General features: G+C 46.3%; 1 protein-coding gene across 3 annotated transcripts in view; it reads left to right on the top strand.

Moving 5' to 3' along the window:
- Positions 1–1,550: 1,550 nt before the first annotated feature.
- TMEM181 (transmembrane protein 181) overlaps positions 1,551–25,188 on the top strand; it is an 82,501-nt gene continuing 58,863 nt past the window's right edge. Inside the window, exons 1-2 of one of the 3 annotated variants that reach the window (XM_066596092.1) lie at positions 1,551–1,743; positions 23,563–23,666. In XM_066596092.1, the coding sequence (XP_066452189.1) occupies positions 1,607–1,743; positions 23,563–23,666 (241 nt within the window). In that variant the 5' untranslated portion in view covers positions 1,551–1,606. Of the gene's footprint in view, positions 1,744–12,482; positions 12,593–21,165; positions 23,094–23,562; positions 23,667–25,188 lie in introns of those variants that run through there. The other 2 variants (XM_066596095.1, XM_066596093.1) reach the window with 2 other exon arrangements.

Below are 25,188 nucleotides of genomic sequence, written 5' to 3' on the forward strand. Positions count from 1 at the left end.
AAGCGAATGAACTAGCAACTATTTTTAGGCAGGCTAACACTCAGCAACCAAGGACGTGGATGAAAAGTGCATGAAGGCTTTGCGTTTACACATAACAATTATCACTCATTTAAATAAATTTTGAGTGACAATCATTGCGTGTAAATGATATAATTATAGAGATTGTTATACTCTGTATTAGCTGAACAGCTACTCTCTGCCAACTTACAAGACAGCTTTTAGTAACCATACTCACAGATCACATTAGTATCTCACACAGACCAGCTTTCTGTGTTCCCCAGGTACAGCAGCTCAGTGTTCTCCTAGCTGCTCCCAACATAAGATTAATTAGCTAGCAAGTTAGACACTCCATGCTACTCTACATGAGATAGAAACCTATGTGATACATACCTGACTTTTACAGCCACACCACCATGCTTGTCACACATGCTGAAGGTTTATATATAAAATGAGAATGCTTGGTCTGGATGAGAATGTGTGTAAGGCCGGATACACATGACTGGATTTGCATTGAGGAATTTGGAGCGGGCATCCGCTGCTGTGTTCCACAGCAAATATCTTCCATAGCATGCTATGGAAAAGTGATTCTTCCAGCACACGGGTGAAAACCAATTGCGATTTTTGTTTGCAGAGGAAAACTCGCAGCATGCTCCATTTTTGAGCGAATTTAGCTCAGACGGCTTCCATTAAAGTCAATGGAAGCCTTCCAACCCACGGCCCATCCGCAATTAACATTGGGGATAGGTCGCGGGACCGGCTTCATCGCCTAGCTAAGACATGGCCTAAGTGGGTATGTAACTGGTCAGTGATAGAAAGCAGAGGGTGGTTATTAATGGTACATACTCTGATTGGGTCACCGTTACTAGTGGGGTAGCGCAGGTGGCAGTATTGAAGAGGTCTTCAGCTTCAATACATTTATATGGTAAATGTAAACACTTTGTTTTCGTTTTGCTACTTCCATGATGGAACAGCTAGACAACGCAACAACGCCACAGTGAAATGGAGCTACTGCGTGGATACAATAAAAGTAAATTAAATTAAAAAGACTGCTACCTCCTTATAGCCCTACATGGTTTGCCTATGGGCTGAAAGTAGGTGACCCCCTGAGTCCAGGGATGTAAGTTTTATACTTACCTCTCTCATTATTCCCCTGCTGTGAGTGCTGAAAGCCGCCTCTGCACTGCACTGAATGGTGCTGCCACGTAGCCTGTCCGTTATATAATTAGAACGAACTCAATGCATTGAATTGCGGCTTTCAGCGCTCACACTGGGGCAATGATGGGGAAGGTAAGCATAACACATCCACGGACACCTACTTGTAGCCCATAAACTTAGCCCACAGGGTTAGAAATATCTGACAGCTTCCCTTTACATGACGTGTTGTAGCAGATGTAAAACCTCTAGTGGATAGATACGGCAGATGAGCTGTCTGTGAGCTGCAGTATCGTTAGTAGACTGCACTGCTGCCACCACCTCATGTAATACCCCTGGGTGGCCGTTAGGTGGCAGCAGTGTCTCCGTGCAGTCTGCAGCCAGGCTGAGCGCCGTAGTGGAGGCCGCGCCGGGTTGAGGTCCATGGGAGCCGCGGGCGTCGCAGCCGGGATACATGACGATGGAGACGGATTATGCGGCGCTGGAGAGCTCTCTCTACACGGAATTCAAAGACATCTGCAAGAAAATCAGCGAGACCTTCAAGGAGCTGAAGGAGGATCTGACTCCCTACAGAGATGAGCGCTGCTACAGGTACGCGGCCGGCATGTCATCCTCCCTGCGCCTTCTTCTTATGCTCCATTGTAGAGGGACCACATATAGCAGCTAGATACGGCATCTGCATCAATGTAGAAGGGCCACAGCAGCTAAATATGTTATCTGCTCCATTGTAGAGGGACCACATATAGCAGCTAGATACGGCATCTGCTCCATTGTAGAAGGGCCACAGCAGCTAAATATGTTATCTGCTCCATTGTAGAGGGGCCACACATAGCAGCTAGATGTGGCATCTGCTTCGTTGTAGAAGGACAACATATAGCAGCTAGATGTGCCATCTGCTTCATTGTAGAGGGACCACATATAGCAGCTAGATACGGCATCTGCTCCAATGTAGAGGGACCACATATAGCAGCTAGATACGGCATCTGCTCCAATGTAGAGGGACCACATATAGCAGCTAGATACGGCATCTGCTCCATTGTAGAAGGGCCACAGCAGCTAAATATGTTACCTGCTCCATTGTAGAGGGGCCACATACAGCAGCTAGATACGGCATCTGCTCCGTTGTAGAGGGACAACATAAAGCAGCTAGATGTGCCATCGGCTTCATTGTAGACAGATCATATGAAGTAGCTAGATGTGGCATCTGCTCCATTGTAGAGGGACCATATATAGCAGCTAGATGTGGCATCTGCTCCATTGTAGAGGGACCATATATAGCAGCTAGATGTGGCATCTGCTCCATTGTAGAGGGACCATATATAGCAGCTAGATGTGGCATCTGCTCCATTGTAGAGGGACCATATATAGCAGCTAGATGTGGCATCTGCTCCATTGTGGAAGTATCATACATAGCAGCTAGATGTGGCATCTGCTCCATTGTGGAGGGATCATATATAGCACCTGGATGTGGCATCTGCTCCATTGTAGAGGGACCATATATAGCAGCTGGATGTGGCATCTGCTCCATTGTGGAGGGATCATATATAGCAGCTAGATGTGGCATCTGCTCCATTGTAGAGGGAGCATATATAGCAGCTAGATGTGGCATCTGCTCCATTGTAGAGGGACCATATATAGCAGCTGGATGTGGCATCTGCTCCATTGTAGAGGGACCATATATAGCAGCTGGATGTGGCATCTGCTCCATTGTAGAATGACCACACATAACAGCTAGACATTGTATCTGCTCCCTTGTACACAGACCACATATAGCAGCTAGACATTGTATCTGTTCCCTTGTAGACGGACCACATATGGTAGCTGGATGTGGCATCTGCTCCATTGTAGAGGGACCATATATAGCAGTCGGATATGGCATCTGCTCTGTTAGTGTCATTCATCAATCAGATTTACACATTATGTTTGATGATGGACATTTGTGTTACCAATACTTTGTTTTTTGTCCACGAAGGGCCACATCAGCATTATGATTTCCTTCGGAGGGCCGTTTATAAGGGCTCAATCACATGGACATCTGTATTACACACAATTTTTAAGCGCAGCTTAATCCCCATTGACTTACATTGGGGAATTCAGACATACGTTTTTCACATATGTATTTTACACGAGTGAAAAAATAGCAGAATGTCCTATTTGACAAATTGACAGTGTCGAAAGCCGATTCTTTGGGCAAACATGGTGAGTATGAAGAAAAAACAGACAGCGAAAAAGTTAGCAGACCTGTGACTGCAGAGATATGCAACCATCCCCGCTGACATAGACACATGACAAGTCCCCGTAAGCTGTCAATTATAATAAAGGCTGAGCTGCTGGATGCCAATAATTGCAGGCGGATCGACAATCAATGAAAACAGCACTAATGCAAAAGAAAATTAACCTCTTAACGCTGCATACAGGAGAGGATGTGCCCCAGGGGGATGTCCCCAGGCCTTTATGCTGCCTGAGGGGAGATGTGACTTGGCACTTCCACTAGCAAAACCCCCCACTAGTTTTACAGGCATTGAAGGCGCCAATACAAAAGATATCCTACACATCTTTGAAGTCTTGAGTCTTGTCTGAAGTGACAGAGTAATAGTGCCACCGTTAGTGGCCTCAATAGTAATAAAAACCCCCTTAATGGCCCCAGTAGTAATAATGACCATGTTAGTGGTCCCAGTAGTAGTAGTGACCACAGCACGGGGCCACAGTAGTAATAGTCATCCCAGTAAGAGTCCCAGTATTAAATAGTGACTCCCATAATTGCCAGTGTTAATAGATACCCCTATAGTGGCCTCAGTAGTCATACTAACCCCAGTAGTAAAATGACCGCATAGTAGCCTCAGTTGTTTGAAACAGCTGACACAAGGTGTAAACAGCCACGATCGGAGTTGGCTACAATTGCAGCTGTTTGACAGGTTACATGCATGGTCAATACTGACTGCAGAATGTCGGCTGGCAGCTCGAGGGGGGTGCTGTGAACCCCTTCCAACTCAGCATGCCCCCTTCCCCCATGATGTATGGTAATTCCCATGGTACGGTGGGCAGGTCTGGACCGACTTCTGGCTGGAATCTTTTGAATAGGCCCGTCAACCCCGCCTACTAAGTACCCACGTCGTCCACATGTGGTGCCCCAACGGCGACCAAGACACGAGGCCCACACTGAGGAGCTGGCGGGGTAGAGTTGGCACTTGTTACGATGGCTCTACCAGACTTCACCCCGGAGGGACACACAGAACCTTAGCCAAGGCACCGCTAAGCCTCTTCCAGGTAACGCTGGGACAGTGGTTACCTGTATAAGTGTTGTGGACGTGAAGTTGTCATATGTGACGCCACCGTTCCTTTCTCACGGTAGATTATCCAGCGGATGAATAAAGAGTCCACACACTGATAAACTTGAATACCTTAATCACTGGGAATGGGCAGTGACTGGAAACTTTACTGTAGAAGATGCAGCAGATTACAATTAACTCGCACGTGCAGGAAAGACGTTTTGCTAGTGCTAGGTCAGGGAGGAGAACTCAGGATATTGGGTCTGCAGTATCAGTTATCTGCAGTGCTCCGCTTCTGGACAGGGAACCCTCCACTGACACTCACTCTTGTAGAGAGCTCTGCACAGCGGCCTTCTCACTACTTTCTCTCTTCAGAAGTGGCTCCTGGCATGGGAGGCCTCAGGATACCTCTGTGAAGTCAGCACCCCATCTTTCAAAAAAGTTAATTTTTTTATGAGTTCTGGTTGCACCCCAAAGAGTTCTAGAGTTCCCAATTAATTTTAAAAATAGTTCTAGCAAATTAGGCAAACAAATCAACAAATGTATCTCTGCGGTGCTAACTTCCAAAAATGATATTACTAAATCAGCAAGAACTTTGTAAATATTGGTTCTAGAGCTTCGAGCATTAAGAGTTTTCTTCAGAACTCTTGAGGTGCTACCCAGAACTCTAATAAAATCGCAGGATTTCCCAAAAAATTATTTACACATAATAACAGAAATTTTTTTGATCCGGCATCTAAAACTCAGCGAGAACTTTGTAAATATTGGTTCTAGAGCTTCGAGCATTAAGAGTTTTCTTCAGAACTCTTGAGGTGCTACCCAGAACTCTTATAAAATCGCAGGATTTCCTAAAAAATTATTTACACATAATAACTGAAATTTTTTTGATCCGGCATTTGAAAATCAGCGAGAACACTGTAAATATTGGTTCTAAAGCTTCGAGCATTGAGAGTTTTCTTCAGAACTCTTGAGGTGCTACCCAGAACTCTTATAAAATCGCGGGATTTCCCCAAAATTTTTTTACACATAACTGAAATTTTTGGATCCGGCATTTGAAAATCAGCGAGAACTTTGTAAATATTGGTTCCAGAGCTTCGAGCATTAAGAGTTTTCTTCAGAACTCTTGAGGTGCTACCCAGAACTCTTATAAAATCGCAGGATTTAAAAAAAAAATTATTTACACATAATAACTGAAATTTTTGGATCAGGCATCTAAAAATCAGCGAGAACTTTGTAAATATTGGTTCTAGACCTTCGAGCATTAAGAGTTTTCTTCAGAACTCTTGAGGTGCTACCCAGAACTCTTATAAAATCGCAGGATTTAAAAAAAAAAAAAAATTATTTACACATAACGTTGAAATTTTTTGATCCGGCATTTGAAAATCAGCGAGAACTTTGTAAATATTGGTTCTAGAGCTTCAAACATTAAGAGTTTTCTTCAGAACTCTTGAGGTGCTACCCAGAACTCTTACAAAATTGTGGGATTTCCAAAAATTTTGTTACACATACCGTATATACCGGCGTATAAGGCGACGGGGCGTATAAGACGACCCCCCAACTGTCACCTTATACGCCGGTATTCAGTGGAGAAAAAAAAAAAAATTTATTACTCACCTCCCACGGCGTTCTGTCGCGCTCCGGCAGGATGTCGCTCGCTCCGGCAGGCTGTCGCTCGCTCCTCGTCCCCGCCGCAGCATAGCTTTCTGAATGTGGGGCTTGAAATCCCCGCTTCCAGAAAGCTAATACACACGCCGGCAGCCATGACATCATTGAATGGCTGTGATTGGCTAAAGCACACGTGGCTTCAGCCAATCACACTATTCAATGACATCATTGAATGGGTGTGATTGCTAACACGTGCGCCTTCAGCCAATCACAGCCATTCAATGATGTCATTGAATAGTGTGATTGGCTGAAGCCACGTGTGCTTTAGCCAATCACAGCCATTCAATGCTGTCATGGCTGCCGGCGTGTGTATTAGCTTTCTGGAAGCGGGGATTTCAAGCCCCGCATTCAGAAAGCTATGCTGCGGCGGGGACGAGGAGCGAGCGACAGCCTGCCGGAGCGAGCGACATCCTGCCGGAGCGCGACAGAACGCCGTGGGAGGTGAGTAATAAAATTTTTTTTTTTTACACTTTTTTTTTTTTTGTATTACCGGCGCATAAGACGACCCCCGACTGCAGAGCAGATTTTTCGGGGTTCAAAAGTCGTCTTATACGCCGGTATATACGGTAACTGAAATTTTTGGATCCGGCATTTGAAAATCAGCGAGAACTTTGTAAATATTGGTTCTAGAGCTTCGAGCATTAAGAGTTTTCTTCAGAACTCTTGAGGTGCTACTCAGAACTCTTATAAAATCGCAGGATTTCCCCAAAAATTATTTACACTTAATAACTGAAATTTTTTTGATCTGGCATCTAAAAATCAGCGAGAACTTTGTAAATATTGGTTCTAGACCTTCGAGCATTAAGAGTTTCCTTCAGAACTCTTGAGGTGCTACCCAGAACTCTTATAAAATCGCGGGATTTCCCCCAAAGTTTTTAACACATAAATTTTTGGATCCGGCATCTGAAAATCAGCGAGAATTTGTAAATATTAGTTCTAGAGCTTCGAGCATTAAGAGTTTTCTTCAGAACGCTTGAGGTGCTACCCAGAACTCTTAGAAAATCATGGGATTTCAAAAAAAAAAAAAAAAATTATTTACCCATAACGTTGAAATTTTTGGATCCGGCATTTGAAAATCAAGCCTTGGTCACACGGGCGTTTTTTCCCGCGATTTGCGGATCGCAAGACAGATGCGCATCCGCAAATCGCGTGACCGGGACCGTAAAATCGCCCGCAAAATCTGCTCCTAGCCGTGTTTCAATAGAAACGGGCCGGAGCAGTTCAGCGCTGTCCAGCGCATTGAATTCAATGGAACCGGCAATACAGCGGGCTCCATTGAAAGCAATGGGCTGCGGGCGATCTCACGATGAATTTTCGGGAAGGGCTTAAAAATATAAGCCCTTCCCTGAAATTCATCCAGAAATGTGTAAAAACAAGAAACAATATATACTCACCTGGTCCCGGCAGACGGAGTTCAGCCGCGGCCGGCCGGCAGTTCTCCTGAACTGCTCAGAGTAGTATTCAGCAGCCGGGGCTTTAAAATCCCCGCCTGCTGAATGAGCTGCCTCTGATTGGTCACAGCCTGACCAATCAGAGGCAGCTCTCACTCACACTCATTCATGAATGGGTGAGTGAGTGCTGCCTCTGATTGGCTCAGCGCAGGGACCAATCAGGGGCAGCTCTCAGCTGAATGACAGCTGAGAAATCTCAGAAATCTCGTCCACACGGGATGGCAAATCCGCTGCGTCTAAACCGGCAGAAGCCGCCGCTGCGGATTTGTGTAAATAATTTTTTTTAAATCCCGCGATTTTATAAGAGTTCTGGGTAGCACCTCAAGAGTTCTGAAGAAAACTCTTAATGCTCGAAGCTCTAGAACCAATATTTACAAAGATCTCGCTGATTTTCAAATGCCGGATCCAAAAATTTCAGTTATGTGTAACAAAATTTTTGGGAAATCCCGCAATTTTGTAAGAGTTCTGGGTAGCACCTCAAGAGTTCTGAAGAAAACTCTTAATGCTCGAAGCTTTAGAACCAATATTTACAGTGTTCTCAATTTGATTTTCAAATGCCGGATCAAAAAATATTCAGTTATTCTGTGTAAATAATTTTTTGGGAAATCCTGCGATTTTATAAGAGTTCTGAAGAAAACGCTTAATGCTCGAAGCTCTAGAACCAATATTTACAAAGTTCTCGCTAATTTTTAGATGCCTGTTCTAAAAATTTCAGTTATTATGTGTAAATAATTTTTTAGGAAATCCTGCGATTTTATAAGAGTTCTGGGTAGCACCTCAAGAGTTCTGAAGAAAACTCTTAATGCTCGAAGCTCTAGAACCAATATTTACAAAGTTCTCGCTGATTTAGTAATATCATTTTTGGAAGTTAGCACCACAGAGATACATTTGTTGATTTTTTTGCCTAATTTGCTAGAACTATTTTTAAAATTAATTGGGAACTCTAGAACTCTTTGGGGTGCATCCAGAACTTATAAAAAAATTAACTTTTTTGAAAGATGGGGTGCTGACTTCACAGAGGATATCTTTCCTCCACCTCCATCACTTCACCACATGAGGGTTGAAGGTACCCCCATATGGCTGGCACTCCACTCCTCTCTCAACTGTTGAAGATGACAGAAGACCACACCTAGCTCTCAAGCACTCATACTTATGGGGTACAGACATCACGTGATTAGACAGATATTGATCCTTTTCTAGATACATCCCAGCCACTTTCAGACATTAACCTCTTGCATGCTGCAGCTGTGCAATACACATAACAGCAGACAAGATACTTTGCACAGTGCATTCCCATAAAAGACATCGCATGTATGACGATTATGGAGGGACCAGAAACAGGTGTTTTGGGCCACTACACACATGCGCCGAACGGTTGCGGACTGATGCATGATGATGTTTCCCTTTTCTAGGCACAGTAGCTTGGTAGGACCCCTTAAAAGGTAACCTTTATTTTTTTTAATTATTAAAATATGCTATTTAAGGACCAACATGAATAAACAAACAAAAGACAAAAAAAATTATATTGTGATGACGGAACGGTCAAAAGAAAAGGGAACCAAATACGGAATGCGTAAGGGATGGTATAGGACTTTATCCATCTGGAGTAACCAGTTCTAAAAAGAGTGGTACAAGATGCAACAGATAGATACTGGAAAAGATTTGATCCCCTTTTCTTTCAACATCAGAGCCATGTGACCACTGCAGCCAATCACCAGCTCACTTCAGCCTGTGACTAACTGCAGCAATCACTAGTCCCTGTAGCGGCACGTCATTGCGCTGCAGCCAGAAGTGAAGAGCAGTGGGCGCCACAGGAATAGGAGCGGTGGGGGGAGATGAGCATGGCTTCTTGGATGTTAGTATAGTATGGCACCTTTAGAAAAAAATTAATTTGTCCTAGTGGACCCCTTTAAGTGGTCACATGATTTTGTTGGAAAACAAATATTTCACCTGCAAAAGCACCAGGCCATTACAATTATTGTGTGGTTTATTTTGGATGTGACTACTGCCGACACCCAGACTCATCATATTGTGTGAAGAATACGGGTGGCGCCGCAATCAGGATTCTTCTGTTGTGTTTTGTGGCAGAGCAACGCTGTGTCTGGCAGCTTCCTGATGAGAAACTATTGTGACTTGTTCCCTTAGTCTCACTGAAACGAATGTAGCAGCGGACATGTGCGACTGTCCCTTCAATCAAGCAGGAGGAAGAGAGGGGACTCAGGACCTCTTTTTTCTGGATCAGTAGGGGTCTCAGCAGTGAAACTCTCCATCAATCAGACTGTTATTATTTTGTGCATAAGTAATAAAAGTCAATTAAAGGGAAACCCCTCTAGGGGCCTTTCACACTGGCTGAATATTTCCGCAACACCCAGTGGAATTTGCCATGCAGAAAAATGTAGATTTTGATGTGGAATTGCCAGCAAAATTCTGACACATCCGCAGCAAAATCCACACATCCGACTTGTAAATTGTAGTGCTGCTGAAACAATCCACCTTTGTGAAAGGTCCCAATTGTACAGATCTGCTTTCTAAACCACGGACGAACAGTCATGTAAGCAGATGCTTTGTGGGGAGCTCTACCGCAGCACTACGGTCTCCGATTTAACACCGTATGTAGAGTTGCTTGGTGAGAATCTGTACAAATCTGATAGAAAATAAGTAGTGTGAAGGCATCCTAAAACCAAGTGAGTGAGAACGCAGAATTATGAAGCCAATAATTTTCAATGGTTTCATTCCCATTTGTGATGTGGTGTTAAAAAAATAAATAAATAAAAATCGCAGCATGTCCTATCTTTCTGCGTTTTGCGCTTTTTTTTCTAGCCCAAGTTTCCCTATGGAGCCTCCTTTTTATCGCATCGCACGAACTAGCAATTTTCGTGCCATGTGCTCCTTTTATAACATTAGGACTACTACTGACTTTTGTGTGAGAAAATCCCGGGATGCAGCAATGCGATTCACAATTTTTCTCAGGAAAGAGCATCGCCGATGCTCAAAAATCGCCAAAACCAAGCTGCGATTTTCTCGCAGCAAAATCACAATCGCCAAAATGAAGGAACCCTAAGGCCTCATGTCCACGGGGAAAATAAGATCCGCTGCAGATTCTCCATGTAGAATCTGCAGCGGGTCCCTCCTGCCCCACGGACATGAGCGCCGAAAATAAGAATTTAAAAGCATTTACCTATCCGGCGCGGGCGGGGAAGGTCAGCTGTTCCTCACGGCCGGATCTTCTTTTTCGGCCGGCGGATGAATTCCTGACGCCGGCGGCACGTCGTCGACGTGCCGCGCGCATGCGCCGGGCACATCCGCCGAGCCGAAGCAAGGAAGATGCGGCCGTGAGGAAGAGGAGACCTTCCCGGTCCGCTACAGATGGTAAATACTTTAAATTCCTATTTTAGGTCTCCCGCGGATCCGGACGGCTTCCATAGGCTTCAATAGAAGCCCGCGGGAGCCGTCCCCGCGGGAGACCCGCACGAAAATGGAGCATGGTCCAGATTTTTCCATGCTCCATTTTTTTTAAAATCCCTTTTATTGACGATCCGCGGGTATTTATCTACCCCGCGGGTGGTCAATGCATCCCTATGGGATGCGGATCCGCATGCGGGAGATCCGCTGCGGATCTTAAATCATATTTTGCCCGTGGACATGAGCCCTAAGGCTGCCCTCACACAGGAGAGAAAACCATCGAGATTGTGCATTACGAGATGCAGAAATATGAACCCCGTTCTTTTGAATGGGGCCATACACATGAGCGATATTTCCTTGCATTGCACCGCCATGTGGGAAATAAAGCGCACATTGTTTTCAATGGAGCCGATGGCAGCATCACACCACATGCCGGGTGCACAGGATGCAAGGTCTCCAATGGAAAATAATGGGAGAAACTCCACACACCCCATCGCGGCTATCGGATCCCTACATCCTGGAAGCGATGCCAGGCGGTTTTCACATAAAAACGCCTCCCATCCGCGGTGAATTCACATGGTGGGGAGTGCGATATAGCGGCGGAATTCACAGCCCCATATCGCACACGCAAGTGTGACGTTAATCTTAAGGGAGTTTCCACAGGGACAGAATTTTCCGCATTCTCTGCGGCTCTGGGTGGATTTGATACAGAAATGAAATGGCTTAAGTCAGCCTGCAATCCCACATCCCAATTTTCAATTAGCGTTACGGATTTTGGTGCAGAATTCTGCAGTGACAAACTGCTGGGTCCAGCGGGAATATTCCACCGTGCGACAGATCCCTACATCCGCCCCAAATCTGCATCTATTGTGAGAATACACACGCGGGTTTAGTGTTTCCGTGGGGATTGCCTTGGAGTTCTGCCCTTGGCTTTTGACACTGACAGAGTAAAGTCTGTGTGTGAATCCATGGCAGAAACGTGCGGCATATCTGCGGATGCCTGCTGTGCCATGCGACACTACCTAAGGCCATGCTCACACGGGGCGGGTTCGCCATGGATATTCTGTGCTGACCCTTCACACCAAAATCTGCAGCATTTACACGGCGTATCATGAACGGCCCACCATACATGGCGCATCATACAGCTGCTGCAGGGTCTACACGCGACTGTGCAGGGATCTCCATTCACCGCACACCACGTGTCCGTGAGCCGCTGGTGTAACGCGCTGTGAAGACGGGGTCCTGGACGGGAGCCATAACGCCTCATACTTCTTCTAGGCTCAGAAAATTTCACCAAAACTTCCCGCCGGAGCTGCAGACATTTTGCCCGTCTGCGGCCTCTTTACCGTATTCGTTTTTCTTAGAAATCTTTACTGTTTTGTAATGAGCTTCCCGGCGGTCCTGCAGACGTGCCCGGCGCTGCTCACACCTCACTAGCCGTGTTGTCTGCCGGTGTCCGCGGGTGGTGGTGACACAACTGAGGGCATAGTTCCAGGAAGTAAGATGGCCGCCGCGCGGTCACTGACGTGATGGGTGAGCCGGCAGAGGGTGACGGACCCGGAACAGGGCGTTCCCTACATTGTAGTGGCTGAGGCTGGTGAGCAGTGAGGTGGCAGCGACCTGCAGCAGGAGGCGGAGGGGCGCCATGGAGCCGTGAGTACAGAAGTCCTCTGCCTGCTGTGTATAGGGTGTCCATGGAGTGACCCCATAATGCTGCAAGTAGTGTGACATGTTTGGTGAGGTGGTGACATGTTTGTGGACACAGGCGTTGAGACGGTGACATGTGTGCGGTGAGGCGGTGACATGTTTGGGGACATAGGCGGTGACATGTGTGCGGTGAGGCGGTGACATGTTTGGGGACATAGGCGGTGACGTGTGCGGTGAGGTGCTGACGTGCAATCATCAGGACTGAGAAAGTGGGAAAAAACCTGCAGAATGTGAACAAGCCCGCTATACAGAGAAGTCAGTGATTACAGGGTTTTATCCCCAGACGTGCGGCGCTGTCAGGTACATGTTGGCGGTCCGCGGGCAACCAGCACATCCACCCTGCATGTTGGACGATTTCAGACTGGGCATTTCCCCCCGTTTTCTGTTTCTCGTAGCCGCTTCTTTGTCTACTTCATCTGTCGTGGCGCCGCAGCCCCTCCGGTCAGCATGAATACCATGAGCCTCTACGCCTATTCTACATCCGCCCTTATTACCGGGCAGCTCCGTCCGGCTAGGCTCCTGACTATGCTGGTATCTAGCGGTACCGCACAGCGAGGCATTCACAGACGGCGGGGACTCTGTCCGGGAGAGGCCATGCACCGACACGATTAGCGACATTGACTGCCCGGCCGGAAGCAGAGGACAGCTATTCATGTGACGCTGGCGGATCTGTGAAAAGTGTGCTGAATTGGGTCACGTGACCTGTCCTGCGATCACCAGAAAGAAGAAGAATATGAATCGCAAGTACATACAGAACGTGTCGGGGAGCGGGCGGCGACGCTTTATTCACGTAAACCCTTCAACGTATTCAGTACAACGCAAAAATGGCATATGGCCCCTTGTGCCGCTTACTGACAGCTGGTACTGCTGCCAGGTCGCGGTGGACAGATCTGGTGGGGGTCATCCTCTATTACAGGACACAGTTATCATAAGAGCGCAGAGCCGTCGAACAGAGTGACCTCCTCTGTTCCCCCTCGCCACATCTGTTGTATGACGAGGGCGGAGCGTTACGTTCAAATACGCGATAATTCCAACCTGAATACAATATATGTAGTATTACCGCCCCTCGTGAAAGTATTCACCCCCTTGGTGCTTAACCTGTTGTGTTACATTAGGACTTCTGTTCACGGGATGAACGGCGGGCTACAGATATCTGACCGGCCGTCCCTGCTATGATCGATCCTGCGCTTATAAACATGAATGATCATCGCTCAGTGAATGGAGGCGGAGCTGATTGGGGGTCATTCTAGCCACCCGCCTGCGTCCATTGCGTCGTTCACTAGTGATACCACCTGTTTACGTGGAGCGATATGTTGCTTAGTTTTCTGCATGCACAAACTGAACAGTGAATGAGAAGCGATTGAATTGTCGTTGGTCCTTCGGTCGCAGCAGCGTCTACACCGAGCGATCATCCTTCATCACCCACTGGATGCAGAAATCTGAACAACATATTGGCCTTGTATAAACTTGGAATTTAAATGAATATTAAAGTATCGCTTCTTTTTTCTCTTAGAATTCCTTTTCGGTATCGCTGACCCCTGCTGTGATGAACCCCGTCCCCTCCAGGCTGTGTATTCTGCACATTCCTGATGAGCTCCAGGTCACATGACCGGCACTCTGACAACCCTCTGTGCGCTGCAGTTAATGGCGCAGATTTATGTAAACTGCCAAAAAGAAGACCACTCTTTGGATGAGTTCACACAGCAGAATTACTACGTAGTGCAGGTCGACGTTCTGTAGCGATATACAGTATAGCGTAACAAACCCCATTCACTTACAGCGGAATCGATCAGCAGCTGAGGACGGTCAGGTTATCGAATTGTTTCAGCCATTTGTTGTGGAAATGCAGCAAATACAAAGCAGAATACACTTAGGCCACCTGCAGACGGTCGGGTCGGATCCCGCTGCGTGAATTCTCCGGCAGGATGTGGACCCGTGCCCCTGCAGAGACCTGCGGCTCACCCGCTCCCGGTGTCTCCTCTGTGATGTGCCGGCTGCCGCCCAGCCGGTGCATGCGCAGAGCGGAACCGGCGGGTCTCTGCAGCTGTGTGCATGCATGCAATCCTATGGCAGCGAACACGGGTGGAAATTCTGCGGAAATTTCCGCCTGTGTGCAGGGGTCCTTACTGCAATGATGTATCCGCACCAAAAGCCTCATGTCATGTGATTTACTCCGTAATGTGTGATTATATCCATTCCTGCGCACAGCAACCAATCACAGAGCAGCGTTCATTTTGAAAAGCAGAATGACATGTAAGCCCCACTGTTATTGGTCACTACGGGCAGGGAAGAGATTGTTCTATCTAACAGCTGACATAAATCCGCCCATTAACTGCAGGACCGGGCTGCCGGTCACGAGACCTGAAGGCCAGAAGCAAAATGCAGAATAGACAATGTGCAGTTACAGAACTGCATTCTGCACAGCTATTGGGAGGAATTTCTCAAAAAATAACCGGGCAGCAGGAGTATTAGCATATAAGCACTACATAAAGCAAATAAAAGTGAGTGTGTGAGATGTTCCTGCTGTTTAAGTGACTTTAGATGTAAAGGGGTTTTCTAGTGAAATACTATTGATGACCGATCATCAGGATAGTTCATCAATAGTTGATCGTCCGGCGGGCGCATGCTGTCAGGAGGTTGGAGAGGAAGCAGCGGAAGCCTCCACACTGACCTCTGTGTAGTGGCCGGCGCTTGTAACTGCAGGCACGGCTCTCGTCGAAATCAATGGTAGTCTTGCCTGCAGTTACAAGTGCTGGCCACTACATGGGATGTTGGCGCGGAGGGTTCAGCTCTGACCTCTGTATTTGCGGCGCTGATATCATGTCTGCTTAGCTGATCGGTCGGGGTCAACTATTGATGACATTGCGGCGAAATCATATTTTGGCAAACGAGATATTGGGACGTTTTGCGACCCGATATCGCACTTGCTGTGTGTGTGAAACTAGCCTTAAAGTGATTGTGTTAGATTAGAAAAACAGCCACTTCCTTCAGAAATGGCACACTACTCTTGTCCATAGACTGTCTGGTACCGCTGCTCAGCCCCATCCAAATGAACCAGCCTGAGCTGCAGTACTGTGGACAAGAGAGGTGCTATTTCTAGAAGAAATCCACCATATTTTTAAAATCTGATACTATCGCTTAACCCAAAAAGGACCAAGTACGGTAAATATACAACGCTTGGTCCTGGGCATTAAAACCACGCCATTATAACTGTACAGCAAGGTTTGAAAGCGCTTGCAAACTAGCAGGTTAAGTGCTCAGCTGTTAGTGACAGCCGATGACCCTGAGGAGAAGACAGAAGCATTTTATATCCGCTTGTGCGTTCTCTTGTCCAACCTATATAGTGGAAAATGCTTATTGAGTGTTATTAGACCCAGCGGTCCTGTGGAAAACTGATAAATAAAAGAGAAATTACATTGTGAATGCATTATGGGGGACATAAAGGATATAAAACGTGGATATAAAACGTAGAAAAAGTAAGTAAAAAAATAATTCTAGAATAAAGTACAAACTAATATATCTCATCTAAAGCAAAGTGGGGAACTCATTCCTGGACTTCAGTTTAGCCTTAATATACTAGTTTTAACAATAAAGAACAATAAATAAAATTAGTTCTAAGGCCTAATGTCCACGGGCAAAGTAAAATTAATAAATCCGCGCAGGTCTCCCGCGCGCGTGATCTGCGCCCATAGGGAATCATTGGATACCTGCAGATGTCATTTTTCCCTGGCATGCGGATCGCACATGCTGGAAACCACCTGCAGCATGCTCCATTCAGTGCGGTTTTCCCGCACGGACGGCCCCCACGGCTTTCATTGGAGCCAATAGAAGTTGTCATGTCCTGCAGCTGTTAATTGTGCTGTGCCGCAGAAAGCAGGAGTTAAAAAAAAAAAGTGTGCACGGCGCTTGCGCGCGGCATGCTGCCAGCATGCCGGGCAGAAAAAAGAATATCAGGCCGTAACAGAGGGGAGACTCGCAGCGTCCGGACAGGTATAATCTATTTTTTGTCCTCGTGTCTGCAGGCCAAGAGGGACCTGTTGTATGATTCTGCATGAATCCGTGCGGGCCTGAATTTCCCGTGGACACGAAGCCTTAGGCCTCATGTCCACGGGCAAAAGAAGAATTAAAATCCGCTGCGGATTTTAACTCTTCTCCTGCCCGCGGATCCGCATCCCATAGGGATGCATTGACCACCTGCGGGTAGATAAATACCCGCGAATGGTCAATAAAAGTGATTTTAAAAAAAATGGAGCATGAAAAAATCTGTACATGCTCCATTTTCGTGCGGGTCTCCCGAGGGGCGGGCTCCCGCAGGCTTCTATTGAAGCCTATGGAAGCCGTCCGGATCCGCGGGAGACAAAAATCGGAATTTACTCACCCGCTCTGGATCTTCCCTTCGCCGCGGCTTCATCTTCTCTCAGTCGCGGCCGGATCTTTTTTCTTTGGGCCGGCGCATGCGCGAGTCACGCAACCGACGTGCCCTGCGCATCCGCTGGGCCGAAGAAAGAAGATCCGGCCGCGACAGAGAGAAGATGAAGCTGCGGCGAAGGGAAGATCCGGAGTGGGCGAGAGGGGAGTTAATTCTTATTTTTATGCCTCTTGTCCGCAGGGCAGGAGGGACCTGCTACGGATTCTCCATGGAGAATCCGTAGCGGGCCTGATTTTCCCCATGGACATGAGGCCTTAGGGTATGCTTACATGTAGCAGATTTTCCGCAGCAGAAAATTCCACAGCATTTTCACATCCAAAGCAGAGTGAAAATCTGCACCATCTATTTCTTTTTTTGTTGCCATCTTCTGACCCTAACTTTAATTTGTCATTAATCAGGTTGCGTGCAGGCTTGTTTTTTCTGTTGGTACTGTTTTGGAGTACATGTGACTTTTTGATTGCTTTTTATTGAATTTTTTCCTACTGTTGTATTGAACAGAAAAAGGCAATTCTGGCACTGTTTTTTTTTCTGATGGGATAAATGATGCGTTATTTTAATAGATTAGGCTTTTACAGATGGTTCCTGAACTTTTGATTGCTTGTACAACCTACCGCATTACTTATTGCAGTGTACTGTACTTTTGAAGGCATTCTATTAAGCCCTGCCATAGGCAAGGCTTGAAGGGTGTTATCAGAGTTAAGACTTTTATGTGAAAACTGCTTCCCCATTGCATAAACATAGTAAAGAGCTCATACTCTCCTCTCCCCGCAAGTTCACACTCTCGCTGGATCACAGGAATCTGGACGATATTCGTTCCATGTAAATGCCATCGGCGATTGAACAATGAATGTTAATTCATTTGTCGCTCAAACCCCGATCGGCCCATGTAAAGAGTAAGTTCATCTATGAACGACGGTCTGCTTACTGTGAATGGAGGCGGGTGACATGCTTTACCTCCATTCACTAAGCGATCCTCGCTCCAGTTTGATAGCAGGGGAACAGTCATTGCTAGGACAACCGTCTGCTGCTGAAGACTAACAGTAGTCTGACACTTCCGGTTCTGTAGAGAGAACGTTTCAGCTGTCCTCTCATTATCCTCACAGACAGGATTACACTGAGGTGGCAACTAATAGTCACAGTGTGAATGTGAAAAGATCGCTCACTTGTCGCCGTTGGTTGTTTACGCTGACTTTTCAGTCAGTTTAAAAAACCTTGTTAGCTCGCTGGCTTCTTGTTCCGTGTAAGTTTTCCCCGCTCAGCGCCTCCCATAGGGGGTGAAGCGCTGAGCAAGAAGCGGACGGCAGCAAGTCTTTCTGTTTAAATATCAGCACTCGTGCAGTCGTTTAGAAGACCGTCGGCGCGTGTAAAAGGGCATTAGGCCGGGCTCATGCGAGCGTATGGTAAAACGTTGCTTGTATAACGCAGCGTCTTACCGCTGTGTAAGCCATCCTATCGCCACGTATGGCAGCGATTCTTAACTGCGCATGACAGCGTATCTCATACTTTCTGTCACGCGCAGTCTGACTTTTTTCTTTACATTTCTCACTGTGTCGCTTTGCAATATTGCATATAAACGCCGCACATACAGCATGTAATCACTTATGTACAGCATTTATTACGTGCCCATATAGAATAGGGCTCTGATCGCACATAGCACTGTTGGAGCTGTTCCTCCTTCCATGAGTTTTGCGTTATATGTTTATGTAAATCTTTACGTGAAGTAGTGAATAATCTTGTGTGCAGATACTAAACCTATATAATAATTACACTGACTGCCTGCAGATAGACTGGAAGGATGTTAGGAGGTTGTGTGCTGCTCTGATCCTGCCGCAGCCATGGTGTGATGGTGAAAGTACGCGGACACGTTTGTCCTAGAATGGTGATGTCATTAGTGAGTGGACTTTGTGATGTGTGATTACTGGTATTCGCTCCACGGCTGCGTGTTAAAGGAGAAAGCCAGGCAGCATATATTGGTGCAAAGCAGAAGAGCTTTTTATTCTCCCATAACATCCAGAAAGCTACGTTTCGACCTTCACGGTCTTTTTCAAGCTTAATAAGACCGTGGAAGTTAAAACGTAGCTTTCTGGATGTTATGGGAGAATAAAAAGCTTTTCTGCTTTGCACCAATATATGCTGCCTGGCTTTCTCCTTTAACAACTTCCATTTGGATGCTTGTAAGGACTTGGCTTTGGATCCTCTTGCCTGGCTCTGCTGACTGCCCGACCCGGAGTGGGTGATATGGTAGTGCTGCATTATGCCAGCCACGGCGGAGTGTTGTCCTGCCAGCCAAGTGCCTTTATACCTCCTCTGTCTATAGAAGTATTTTGGAAGGAGCAGTTGTACATGTACATGTTTCTGCACCAGCCGCCTCTTACATGCTCTTAGCGTGTTTGAAGACCAGAAACAATGCTGTCTGGATGTGAATTAGGTTCCATTTACACTAAACAACTATTAAGGAGCGATTGACTTCACCGTTGGATCGTGAAGCCTGTGTATACAAATACATCGTTGGCTCCTTCATACGAAAAATCGTTCAGTTGCTCCCATTCGCTGGTATAATAAGAATGAACGAGCGCTGGTTAAACCGAATGATAAGTGAGCGAGCCAACAATGGTTTTTATGCTGCATTAAAATGACCAGCGAGCTAAAGGTGAGCGATTATGGTTTGTTGTTCAGTCATTGGCTACAGACAATTATTGTTCGCTTCTGCTTGTTTGAGCAGACCTTTTTTTGAATAAAAGTCATTCTGTCTAAACGGGCCTCTAGTCACCGCAGAATGAAGTTTTCCTTATAAATATTAATAGCTATAGGGGGTTTGATGGTAGTGGAATTCATTTGTAAATGTTGCACTTCTCCTTTACATCTTGGGAGATTTAGCTTCCTGAAGCTTGACAACCATTTAGCTTTAGGCATTGTGACAAGTCGGGGATTACTCGCCTCTGGATCGCCGTCCACATGGTCAGGAAGTGGCGCACCTTGCACACAAATATGCTCCAGCAACAGAAGATTTCTTTATACTCTGTCTCCTGCCAGCCTTTATTTACAGCATACAGGTAAATTACACAGGTCACATAAACATTAGGGTTCACAACTCACAGGGTCCTGTCACTAACCCCCCCTGGGGTGTCTGGAGGGTGTCTTCCTCCATCAGACCGGATGACTGACCCAACTGGTCTACACTGGACCTCAGGCTCCAAGTCCCTGATGTGGCTCCCTTCACCGCCTCTCTGGCTCTCTCAGCCAAGTCTCGCTCTCTGTATTTCTGGCAGAAATTGGCTCTTTTGTAGCCATTTCCTGCTACACCCATCAGGTGTTAACCTTTACCTTTCCTCTCTTTAGCTACCAGACTGCCTATCTAGCACCCTCTGCAGGACCGTCTGACATTGCCCTGCTACAGCATGTAAAGAGAATCTGTCGCCATGTTTTTGTAGCCTTCTGATGAGAGCGCCATCAGGTAGTGCCTGACACACTGATCACCGCGATATGTCTGCTGTGTGGGTCTGTGCAGACATTTTAGAGAAACGTACATTTTATTAGTGGCAGCACATGCATAGAGAAGTACAGGAAGTAGTCTTGCATATTCATGAGCTCCAGGCTAGCCACGCCCACCCCGTCCTCTGCTCAGTAATAAGCAGAGAGTTATCAATCATTGGGTGGAGGAGCTAGCCTCCCGCTCATGAATATTCTGGACTATGCTGCGCTGCTACTAATAAAATGTAAAGGCCCATTTACACGGAGCGATGATCGGAAAAAAAATCTCTAAAAGGCGATTGTTTTAGCGATAATCGTTGCGTCAAAATGTGCACCCATCGTTCGCTTTTTGTGCTCTGCTAGCTGATCGTTAAATTCAGTCCAACCTAAAAATCGTCCTTTAGCCTTATCAGCAGTTCTCTGCGGTTAGTGCTCATAGCATTGTTTCCCGTTGGAGAACAAAGGAACTGAAAGAGGATAAGAGCCCTTGGGCTATTAACTGCTTTCAGCTAAGGCTTCATTTGCACAATTAATTGCTCTTAAGTAGCTGAGTAGCCACTTAATAGTTTATGCAAAATGATCGCTCAAAGCTGTCACTCAATCTGTCGTTTGAGCGATCTTTGAGCGATCATCGGCCTGTGTAAATGGGCCTTAAGTTTCTCCCAAACTCCACTGATGTGTCTGCTGTGCGAATCTGTGCAATAATCAGCGTGATTGTTACTATATTACACTGCTCTCACAGGGGGATGCAAAAAGATCGTGACGGGGTCTCTATAAGGTTGAAGCCAAACTGTGGGACCATCATCACATGGCTAAAGCACACCCACCCATGGTGTGTGGGGCCGTTGACCACTGTGGGTGTGAAGGGTTTCAGCAGCAGGATATGTGCCTTTGGCCACTCTCACACATGTGCCTGTAAAAGCGCAGAGATTTTTTTTAACTGCGTTTACTGCGCTTTCAGCTGCGTTCTCAGCACAGTTACAAAGTAGCCAAGTAAGCTGATGATGAAAGCATAGTCAAAAGCACAGCACTGAAAACGCACCCCATTCATTTCAATGAGCAAAGCATGAAAGCACAGAAACCCATGAAAATAGAACAGATAGCGCTTGAAAAACGCAGCGTAAAAACCCAGCGTTTTAACGCTTGTTTGATAAGCCCCATTAAAATCGATGGTAGTGATTGACAGCGTTTAGTGCTGCGCTGAAAACACTGGGTCAAACGCAGAAAAAAACACACTAATAATATTCACACGTGGGATTTCTGGAGCCTTTACCGTACAAGCCACGTGGATATAAACCCCTGAAGCGTGCGGTGGAGTTCACATACAGCGCGGGTTTTACGTCTGCAGCATGTCAATTGTTTGCTGCAGATTTTCACTACGAGCTGTAGTCTTTGCTATCCAGAAGAGTGATCTGCGGCAGATCTGTAGCGTTTCCTTAGGGCCCTCTTACACATGAACGCGCCAAAGTGTCGCAATCTCTATCCCGGCACTTTTACTTTCGGACGCCGCATTGTGATGGGTGATGAGGTGCGCTAAATGGCCAAAGATAGAGCAGTGCTCAAAAATTGCAGCGCTGGAAATGCACCGTCCAGCGCCACGATCAAACACCTATTTGTGAGGTCCCATTGATTTGAATGGGAGCATTATACCGAGATTAATGCGGCGTTCAAAATGTCGCATTAATCGTGGTAAAAATCACCCGTGTGAAAGAGGCCTATCTGCAATCTACAGACAGTTTGTGCAGATTCACTACAATTTTTTGCTGCCACAAGTCTGCAGCGAGCCGTTGTGTTTTAGGGTGCCTGAGCATGCGACAGTGACCTACTGTACCCGTACCCGGACTTGTCACTGGTGTGTACAGGCAGAAAAGCACCACTTTTTCAGGTGCTATTACACACGCTCATGTAAGGGCGCTAATTGTCAGGCTGCTCCTATGCTTACAGTTCAGCCTGGCTGTTGTAATATGTTTAGGATGCTGTGACACGCTCACTTGCGCTCACGCTTTCTTGACAATTGCCGGGCAACATTGGTGAATGCAGGTGATAGCGCTAATTACCGGGGAGCAGCTGTGCTCACAAATGCCATCGAGAACACGTAAGTGCTGGCAGCTGCCGCTATTGTTCATATAGTAGCGTCATAGCAATTAAGTGCGTTCTAATACACCTGCTGAAAACCTCCTGAAAGTCACTCAGGATATCGAAGTGATACGATGCAGAGAAGAGATTTCATCCAAATAACAGAGTTTGAGAGAGGTGCGCATTATTGGGATGTGGGAAGCTGGTTGGTCGTATTGATGAATTATCTCCACCTGGGCTGTTCTGACCAGACTGTTAGGAGGTGTTGGGACCAGTGGATATGTGAGGGCACACAAGGTGACCGGGCTCAAGACATCCTCAACAGACCACCACTGCTCGGGTGCTGTGAGCGGTTATGCCAGAACAGCACCTCACTGCTGTGACCTTTGATTGCTGCACTTAGTGTCCGTTCCACAACAAAAACCTAAGGTCCCGGGGTCTGCAGTGCTGGATCACCAGGATGGAGGACAGGTAGGTAACGCTGGTTTTATTGTTTTAAATCATTTGGGTGGAATTTTAAAAACTCCTTTTGCAACCCAACAGCCTCTTTAGGGCCCTTTTACACGGCCTGATAATCAAGGGAGATGGGTTGGCCAATATTCTTTTGCCCGATCATCAGGCTGTGCAAAAGAGCAGACGGCTAGCTAATGAAGAAGCAAACACTTGTTTGTTAGTTGATTGCCCAATTGATGTATGCATAATAATGCTGCTCAGCTGACTGTCAACACATGTAACCCTGTGACGTATGCGGCCGGCCAGTGAGGACGCTATAGGGATGGATGGCCGTTTGAACACTCCTTCGTCTCCTGATAGTCTGAGTCCGCCTATGTAAATTCCTCCTTGATTGGTGCTCATCTGCTGGAGCCCGTTGGTCCTTCACTCCGTATTTGTTAGTAAATGTTTGTGTTTAGTTGATGCTAATTGCGCTTGTTTGTTGCAGGTTGGCCCCCATGCGCTTGTACACGCTCTCAAAGCGTTACTTTGTATTGGTCTTCGTTGTATTTTTCCTGTGCTTTGGACTAACCCTTTTTATTGGAATAGCAGGTAAGTGTTTCCTCACTTCCTAACTGTATAAATGTGATATGTATGTATGCATGCAGTTGCAAGTAAGTGCCCATTCCCACGGGCGTATGCATAAAACGCTGCGTAGATCACGCAGCATTTTACCACCATCGGAATTGGTGCTGAGCCAGCAGTGGCAGCGAATAGCAGCAATTGTGCACCGTGCATGACAGCATATCTCATGCATGCTAACTTACGCAATGTGACTATTATTTTTCTTATTCCTCGCTCTGTCTTATAGCAGTGTCGCGTATGCAATGTATCGCGTATAGACAGCATTGAATACGCAACCCATAGAGAACAGTAGGATTTGTATGCGTGTAATATGCAGTGAAATAGAACATGTTGCATTCTTTTTCTCACGTGTATTATACACAATGTATATACACTAATGTGAATGGATCGATGAAATAAATGTACTTTAATTGACTCCTTTCACCACTTATTACGCTCGCGGGAATGAGCCCTAAATGCCCTTTCACATGGGGCGATTATCATTGTAGTTGTTCGTGCTCCCTTGCGGTTTGAGTGATAATCTTCCCGTGTAAAAGCATGCAGAAACTGAACGACTGGACGAGAATCAGCTTCCGTTTCAGTCTAACCAAAATCTGCATCAATTCTTCCATGTGTGAATGTACCTTTATTTTATTTTCATTCAATTTTATTCTTTGGTCATTCCCTTGCTGCATCAGCCAACACCTCTTCAGCTTGTGGTCATGGACTTACTGCTGCCCTTACATTCTCCTGTAAAATGTCAGATGCTCTGTAGAATTCATGATTTTCTCATTAATCGCAACATGTTCCGGCCCTGAGGCAACAAAGCGGCCCCAAGATACGATGCCCCTTCCATATGCTTCACAGCGGGGTTGAGGTGTTGGTGTGCAGCGTTCCTTCTCCTCCAAACACAGCATTGTGCTAAAAAGGTCCACGTTTTGTCTCAACTGTCCATAATACATAAGTATTGTGGAACATCCAGGTTGTCTCAGGCAAAGATGAGACGGGTCACAATGTATTTTTTTTTGGACAGCAGCATCTTCCTTCGTGGTGGCCTCCCATGATCACCATTTTAATGTTTTTTTTTAAATTATGGACACATGAAAGGATGTTTTAGCAGTTTCTAGTCTTCTGTAGGTGTTGCTCTCACCCTTGGGTTCTTTCTCACCTAAGAATTGTCCTTGTGTGCTCTTGGAGTATCCGTAACAGTCTGCTCACTCCTAAGGAGAGTAGATGCAGTCCTGAACTTTCTCCATTAGGAGGTAATTTAAAGGGGTTTTCTGAGTTATTTTATATAGTTTTAGTTCTCCTGTGGCCCAAACTATATAAAATCTACTCGCTGCTGCAGTGGACCGCCATTATGATGGTCCGACACCGCTGAATCTGACAGGTGACATCACTTGGCCAGATGGTCTAGAATGGATAGAATGGTGAGCCTGGCTGCTACATTCAGGATGGATTGGAGAGTTTAGTGAGAAGACCGATTTTAGCATGAGTTCTAGTAATCGGG

Source organism: Eleutherodactylus coqui, chromosome 3 (genome assembly GCF_035609145.1).
Source record: "Eleutherodactylus coqui strain aEleCoq1 chromosome 3, aEleCoq1.hap1, whole genome shotgun sequence".
Classification (NCBI taxonomy): domain Eukaryota; kingdom Metazoa; phylum Chordata; class Amphibia; order Anura; family Eleutherodactylidae; genus Eleutherodactylus; species Eleutherodactylus coqui.